We start from the raw sequence: 8,295 nt of genomic DNA, 5'->3' as shown, positions 1-8,295 counted from the left end.
AAGTTTGATCAGATGGCCTGCTATTGTGTGCTACTATCATGTTAAAATAGTAATTCACATGTCCTATATTCTATTTAAGCATGTTCTCAATTTTTTTTTCATACAAAGTGTTTACTTTTTACATGCGTTCTCAATCCCATTCATTTAATGAAGAGCGTTTTTCATATAAAGAGATTACAGTAGATTGAAATTGATATTCATTTGAATAGATTTAAGAGCAACTTTAGGTTTACAGGATCCAAATTAAAGGCATCAATAGATGTTATCAGGTGAAGTCAGGTCTAATTTACACCATATCATCTTTTCAAATAAAGGTTTGCACTGAGTGGAACTCAATAATGAGTAAAAAGAGAAATTTTAAATAAAACATTTTTTTTATTCTTCAACTGGGTGCATGAAAAAATACAACAATTGTATTCAAATAGATAAAACTTTAAATATTCAAATAGATAAATACTTTAAATATGTTAACCATAAGTGAAAGCAATAAGAATAGTAACAGTTCATAGTAGCTCCACTTTAGAAGCTACAACACAGACTGGGAGTGTACATTTGAAAATAAATATGTTTGATACAAACATAATCTGTCTGCTGATAGTTTCAACAGCTGCTCAAGTAAGTTGCTTTCTTCTGTTTTTAAATAAGGCTTGAGCAGACAAACACTTTTTGGTACCAAGTTTTGTAAACGGGCTCGTGGAGCATTCGTTCCCCCATTGCATGGCTGTTCAGCGTCTTTTGCTGCAGGAAAGAGAAAAGGATTTGCTTAACTTTTAATTCAGTTTACATTGAAACTACAGTGGTGTCTTTTAGTTTTAGCTTTCCAAATTTACTTTGTGACCTTATTGTAAAGATTGCAGTTTTGTGACACCTCTTATGTTGGCTCTCATCAGACTTATGCAGGGGCTATGGTATGAACTTTAATGGTCAAAGTAGTTTAACTTGAACTTACTTGTTAAGGATCCTCTCAATGATTTTCTTCACCCAGTGAGCCTCAGGGTCAAGGCACACCTCGTCTCCAGTCTTTTTAATCGTAGCACTGCAAGAAACAAATTTGCCTTCAGAACAAGCACACTTGGACGGAGAGTGACCAACTAGGTTGTTCCATAGGTGAAAGGTCACCTAGGCGTCAAAACTGGGAAAAACTTCTTACATGATCTCGGGCACCCCGCAGTGAGAGTTGGCAGGAATCAGCTCCACTTTCTCGATGTGGCGGCCGATGGGTCTGCTCTCTGTCTGGAAGCAGCGGCAGTGCAGCTCGACTCCCAAACTTCTCAGAGCCACGCCTGCAAGGAAACAAGAGAGAATGGGGTTACATCCAATTGTTGAGATGCTCATAAATGACCAATCTGCAGAGTCTAAACATGCAATAATAACAGTTCCACAAAGCAAGCTTACCTTCGCTGAAAGCCACAGCAGCCAGAAGGACCACCAAAGTACTGAGGATCACTTTGTTCATCTTTTTGTTGTTCTCAAAAAGCACGATAGCTCAAACTTTAAAATGAAGAAGTTGCCGTTCAAAAATGTCACTGAGACGGTTGACTTGTCGTCTTTAGCTTTCTCTAGCTTTCTCAGTTGCTTTGAGCTCTGCTGTTTGAATGTAGTGCTGAAGAGGAGAGTTCCTCCTTTTATAGAGACTCGCATGAGTCACCTCCCATGCAGATGTTGCGCAAACTGGGATTGTTGGCAGCTGAGTGGGAATTTACAACACGCGGAGCAAGGAAGGTAATTCGACTGACATGTTACATGTATGAGGCATACTCATGGATCAGTATTTGTCACTGATAAAAAAAAATTTGCATTTTGAAAACACAATGACTGGAATATTGTAATATCCAGCAACGTGATTGGAATGTTCAACATATTTTACACCTTACAATTTGATCGACTACGAACTGATTCACAGGTGACATATCAATAAAGGTGTGCTTGATATGAGAAGGCAATATGGTAAAGACAGCTAATAAAACAAATATTCATTCTGAAAGATACACCATTACACTCATGCTACCAAGACAAATAGAGGGTCGGGTCTCCCTTTGTTTGACCCTTTCCAAGACGTGTCATGGAAAATCCACTTTTTTTGCTTTTATATTCATTTCATTGTGAACTTGGAGTCTCCAAAATTGTAGAAAAGTGTAATCTATGAAATCTTTATTACTCCACACAAATCATTACACCATCCCCCAGCATCAGAACCTTAATACTGATATTATCAGTTAACAATGATCTGTTCACAATACAAAGCCTTTTGAAGCAGTGTTATTTGAGGCCCCCTGCAACTTTCTCAGGCTTTTGTTATCATTGTCCTACTTTCTTTGGAACGTGATGCAGGTAGGAAATGCAATATTATAGTGTTGTCACAAAAGCACCATAACATGTAACTAACTATATTACTATGTAAGAATTTGTGCATTCAGCACTTTAAGAAATATTAGGAGATCTTTATTGTATTCGAATGCTTTTAAACAGTTTTTAACAGTAGCTTTTGCAATAAAAATATGTGGGTAAAATACCATGAATAAATGATTTATAGTTTTGAATTCATATTTTGCTTTTGGCTGGCCCACAGTTGAGGGAGTATGCCTCCAAAATGAGGCAGGATAGGTGTCAGCTCTCCCACAGCTCTTGTAATGACAACCGCCATACGGAGGGCTGAATTATTAGGGAGATTCTTTTATTGTGCAAGCAATCAAACCTCTTAAATTAAACAAATCTTCAGAAACTGATAAACACTTGCAGGTCAAATCCAAAGGAATTAACTGTGTTTTTCTTTGGATTTTGAGAGCATCATTTCTATGCTTATTCCAAAAGAACAACTAAACACAGAAAAGGGTTTTAGAAGAAAGGAAAAAACACAATCGAAGAAAAATATTTATTCATTGTATGTGCCTTCTTGTTTTTACTTTTTCTATTGTTTACTTGAATGTTTTGTTTGTCGGTGGACCAATATAATATATATATATGATACGTCTTGTCACCGTGGGATAGTAGGAAACGCAATTTCAATCTCTTTGTGTGTCTTGACATGTGAAGAAATTGACAATAAAGCAGACTTTGACTTTGATAACATTATATTTCATAGAGTTCATAAAGTTACATGGAAGACAATAAACACTTCACCCCCCATTGCAAAAAAAACGCAATGCCTCACGACAATTGCGTAACCTCGGAAAGATTTTGATTCATTGCAATCATTTCATTGTGAGGGAATGAAAGTTTTTTTGTGGTGGAGCACAGTTATCATGAGGGAACACTAATTATTTTGTGAGAGAACGCAAATTTGTTATTTTCTTCCATGTCACCTTGGGCAGGACATTGAGTTGCCTTGTGTATGAAATGTGCTTAAATAAACCTGCCTTACTTTGCCTTAAATTTTGATTAAAATTGAATTATTTTGCCAACATATCTATATGATATATTGTTTGAGACAATGATATATTTTTGAAAAGTCTGCAAAACTGCACTTCTCTACAAGATCGTTAACGGGTTAACTTAAATACATTGAAATCTTTCAATTAAATTATAATGCTTTTCAATATGCAAACGTATCTGCTTTATTTTGCTTACTTTATTTTGGTAAATTTCCACTACTATAACAGCTGAGGAGCCATGAAAACAAACAAAAAATATTTGCCATGTACTATTTAAAATAATAGTTTTCATTGAAATTCAAATTTTTCAAAAATATTTGGACACTTCAAATATTTGCAACAAAATTGTATCACAATATTCACTTCAGATTGTGAGGTTGAATTTTATTTAAATCAATATTGAGCACATGAATGCTCAGTTAAATGACAATAGAATAATGACAATAGACATATGATGACACGATAAAGCCGATGGCTGCTGCTGATGACTGTGCATCCCAAAAAAAGTAAAAGTTTCCCCAAAGGCACAATGAGTGCGGGAATTGTACATTGAGAAAAAATAAACCAGGTGAGGTCTGACGTAAACTTGGCATGCTGAGACGCGTCAGCTCACTGTCATCAGTCATGCCGCAACAGGAAGTATATGACGCAACTTTTGCAATGGTGGTGCATTTATCAGTGGCTCACAGACAAAAAAAAAAAAATGAAGACGCGGTTAAATAAAAAAAAAAAAAAAGGGAAGAGAACATTTTCTTGTTTCCTTATTTGATGTGAAATAGCTAAATGTTAACAGAGGAAGTTGATATGAAAGTGTCATGCGTAGGGAATTAACTTAATTTGGACATAATAATTTCACTGTTCTTGACGTATTTTGTGTAGCATTAACCTAAAGAAGCCCATTCGAATGCTTTTCTCTAATTCTTATAATCCAGTGTGCATAGCAATTATTGGTTTTATTTTTTCTTGCTTGGAAGTGTTAAAACATATGGTGAATTTCATTTTAACAACTCACACACGTACGATTGTGACTTTCCATTTGGCAACGTGATACATACCAAAACTTCCTGTTGACCTAAGCCAAAACTTTCGAATTACAGTAAAAAGGCACTTAATGGTAAACATGAGACTCACAGACATTCTCTCCCATAAACATGCCTCATCATTAAAAACACTTTACAAGAATAAGATTAATGTTTGTCTACATGTTGGAGTAAATTTTTAGACAAGTAGATATGTAAATACAATTGAGTTTTATTGCTCTTTTGGAACTATGAGGGTTGAATTTCAATACAAGTCTTTCATTTTGTGGCAGCTCTTCAAGACGGTATTACACTGGCACAGAAACTGAAAAATGAATATTCATACCCTTAAAAAATACAACCTTTAAATTTATTTCAGCTGTAACAGTCTCTTGAGATGGAAAAAAACTTCAAAATATTATTTATAACAAAATACAACATTTAAATTTATTTCAGCTATAACAGTCACTATAGGTGGGGGAAAAATGTCTAAATATTGTTTGTTTGTTTGTTTGTTTGTTTGTTTGTTTGTTTGTTTGTTTGTTTGTTTTACCGTTGCCCATAGTCAATGGGCCTACTTCTGGCCCCTGATTTGAATTTAAATTTTAAAATCTGACTCTATAGTACTTTTTTCAAATTTGCATACCATGCATAAGAAACTGAGGTCACTGCATTAAAACTTGCATTGAGTAGGGAACGTTACAATATACAAATGGTCCAAATACACAAACTTTGTATGCTTTGTATGCTAAAATATGATCAAATAATTAGTTGCTTTACTCTACCTGCTCCTGTGCTACCACCATGACCGCGACCTCTGCATGTGTAAACATGTCTGGAGTGAAGATGACATAAAAATGTTGATTAGTCCCCCGCAGGCAGAATGTCATACAGCATATTTCTCCGGTTATTTAGGAGCTGGGGTTTGAGCGGCATGTTGTTTGTAATCAAACTGCAATGTTTTGTTATGATTATGTCTTCAGCTATTTGTACGTGCAATTAGAGACATTCAAATCTTCCTACGATTTTAGCAGGATTTTTCTAATGTTGAAAATGATGCATATTTATTTTGTGATCTGTGCTAACGTTTTAATTTCTGCATGCAAAATAAGGTCTCGAGTGCATGCTAATAGTAATGTGCAACATTAAATGTCTTTGCCGCTGCAGTTGGCTCGGCACGACTTTTCTTCAGTGCATATCAGAATTGTAAATACCACAACAGACCATTTTACACTAAGGAGGAAGTCATGGATGGAAGAAGTTTAACAACAGTATGACTTGTTTAATTATTTGACTAACCTCACCTTTTTGTGAAGTACAATCAGGCAGCAGGATTGAGATAAAGAGCTGGAAAGGTAACCGATACTGCATACAAAGAGCTAATGAGGTTCAACCAGATGCTGGGAAAATCAGACATGATTCATAGAGCTCACGTTTCCGCTCACGTTTTCTTCCCTTCTTTACCTTTGACGGGTAAACTGATAGGGATACTGAAACTTTACTGTGCAGTGTGAGAGCTGATATACACCCTATTGTAATACAATATAAATTCCACAGAATTACAATGTGTTAACTTTTTTTTTGACCCAGAGTGAAGCAACATGAGGAAGTGAGGACACGCTCAATAAAACGCTGATGAGCAGTCTCTGGGAATTTCTGGAGATGTGTTTTTGGATTGGTAAACAGCTGGGGGAGGAGTCAAGATCATTTTATGACACTTCGGAGTTTGAGTAGTGGGATCCAGCTGTGCAGACTGCACGACTTGCATTCCACGTGTTGAAAACTGTTGATCGTGACGTTTAATTTCATGCCGGGACAAGTTTGTATGCCGCAACATATCTTAATCATATGCACAGACTTTTAAATATTTAGCCGCACCGAGTGATTTGAACACACACTGGTGGGATTAAGAATATCATAATTGACACAATAAAATTATTATAGTGCTATCTTATCTTAACGTGAACATTGCGCTCAAAATGAATCATACACCGGATGAATAACGACATGTTAGATTTTATTATAATTTAGTAGATAGGTGCGTCTGAGCTGGAAATAACATCCTGAACCTCATAATATTTATACACTGTCCATATCCTGTATATATTCATATTTTCTTCCAATATATCTGGTGTTCTAAATGAATATTTGGCAAGAATTTTAAAAAGAAAAAAAAACAGGATCCTTTAGAATGATTTAAGTGATTGTATTCCATCAAAACTGTCCAATAAGATCAGGTTTTCCCAAGTTTTCAAATATAAAAAATAATAATTAATATGTGTTGTGTCATTTCAGGCCAGATGATACCCTTTAAAATAAAAATGTACAAAATGTGGCCAAGGTATGAATCATATTTGAGACTCATGAAGCTTTTGAGGGTTCTAAATGGAAAAATGACAAATACACTATATTCAATAGAGCCTCCACGATACAGTGGTACAGGTCAAATTAACTATATCAGGACTTTGTTTGACTTTCCAATTTTTTCAGCTATTGTCTGACATAATTCAATTGAATGAATGAAATTAAACTTTTTCCATCCTAAAAACATCCATCCATTTTCTATACCGCTTGTCCCCACGGGGGTCACGGGCGTGCTGGAGCCTATCCTAGCAGTCATCGGGCAGTAGGCGGGGGACACCCTGAACCGGTTGCCAGCCAATCGCAGGGCACACAGACAAACAACCTTCTGCACGTGCACTCACACCTAGGGGCAACCGGGGTGCCCGGGAAAAACCCACGCAGGCACGGGGAGAACATGCAAACTCCACACAGGGTGGACCAGAGGTGGAATCAAACCCGTACCCTCCTAACTGTGAGGCGGACCACCGTGCCGTTATCCTATAAACAAATGAAACGAAATGAAAGGAGATACGCTACGTTGCCGGTCTTGTCCGTAATTATGCTCGCTAAACACTTCTTGTTGAGGTCAGTTCTTAAGTGCTGCTAAAAAAGCTATTAAAAGCCAACAAAAAAGCAATGCAGACTTGCAGAGTTAGATAGGAGTCAGACTCCTATCTGATGGGAAGCAGTTTCTGCTAGTTTATTGTTCCAGTAAGTAGGCTAATGATTAACAAGTACAAAAGGTATTTGGGATTGAAAGGAAAACCTCAAGAGGAGAACCACAAATTGAGCAATAGTTTAAAAAAAAAAAAAAATGGACCAAGTTGGCCCCCCCCCACCACCACTTTGTGCAGCTACAACAGCTTTCACACTTCCGAGAAGACTTTGGAATGTGGGAATTTTTGTCTATTCATGCATACGTCACCAACTGACTATAGAATAAAATAAAATAAGATAAGATAGAATAACATACCAACTTGTGTGTTCTACAAAGTAATTAACAGCATATGTTCGGGCTTGTTTTGAACCTAACAAATACTTTGTGGTTCAATAATAGAAGGATGAGGAAGTGATGTAGTGGCTAAAATCCTGCTTAGATAGACATTGCCACCTTCTGGTAAGGTTCTCCTAATATCCAATGGACAAAGTATTTTTTAAACCTGCAAACTCCTTATTTGAGGTTATATTTATTGGTTATAATGCTCTTCAAGAAGCATTTTAAGGACTATAGTTTTGGAAATGAGAAAATAATCTGACGTTCACATTTTTTATTGATAATAATTTATTATTATTATATAATTTATTATTATTATCAACAAAAAATGTGAAATTCAGATTATTCTCTCATTTCCAAAACTATAGTCCTTAAAAAATGTATTATTATTATAATAATTTATTATTATCAACAAAAAATGTGAAATTCAGATTATTCTCTCATTTCCAAAACTATAGTCCTTAAAATCCTAATAATTTATATACATTATAATTAATTATTATATAATAATATAATAATCTATTATTATTATTATTATTATTATTATTATTATTAATCATTTTCAACA

At 35.4% G+C, this 8,295-nt stretch overlaps 1 protein-coding gene across 2 annotated transcripts; it reads right to left on the bottom strand.

The window, feature by feature from the left end:
• Positions 1 to 355: 355 nt before the first annotated feature.
• On the bottom strand, positions 356 to 1,589 carry cxcl8a (chemokine (C-X-C motif) ligand 8a). Of its 2 annotated transcripts, XM_088373316.1 has the most exons (4): positions 1,396 to 1,589; positions 1,151 to 1,283; positions 950 to 1,036; positions 356 to 738 (listed from the first exon to the last, which is right to left on the bottom strand). In XM_088373316.1, the coding sequence occupies exons 1-4, from the start codon at positions 1,454 to 1,456 to the stop codon at positions 726 to 728; spliced, it is 294 nt and encodes a 97-aa protein (XP_088229442.1). In that variant the 5' UTR covers positions 1,457 to 1,589; the 3' UTR covers positions 356 to 725. The 2 variants fall into 2 exon arrangements, with proteins under 2 accessions (XP_088229442.1, XP_088229443.1); XM_088373317.1 differs by lacking the exon at positions 356 to 738 and having other exon boundaries at positions 946 to 1,036.
• Between the last annotated feature and the right edge of the window lie 6,706 nt (positions 1,590 to 8,295).

This window comes from Syngnathus floridae, chromosome 4 (genome assembly GCF_059516105.1).
Source record: "Syngnathus floridae isolate MCC-2025c chromosome 4, RoL_Sflo_1.0, whole genome shotgun sequence".
NCBI lineage: Eukaryota > Metazoa > Chordata > Actinopteri > Syngnathiformes > Syngnathidae > Syngnathus > Syngnathus floridae.
Note: the sequence above shows the minus strand (reverse complement) of the source record. Positions and strands in the feature narration are given on the sequence as shown.

What these genes read in the sequence shown, in the direction of transcription:
- cxcl8a (XM_088373316.1), bottom strand. Translation starts at nt 1,456, where the DNA reads ATGAACAAAGTGATCCTCAGTACTTTGGTGGTCCTTCTGGCTGCTGTG. An exon ending in TGCTGTGGCTTTCAGCGAAG is followed by an intron (nt 1,284 to 1,395) that starts GTAAGCTTGCTT and finishes GTTTCCTTGCAG; the next exon opens with GCGTGGCTCTGAGAAGTTTG. An exon ending in TGCGGGGTGCCCGAGATCAT is followed by an intron (nt 1,037 to 1,150) that starts GTAAGAAGTTTT and finishes TGTTTCTTGCAG; the next exon opens with TGCTACGATTAAAAAGACTG.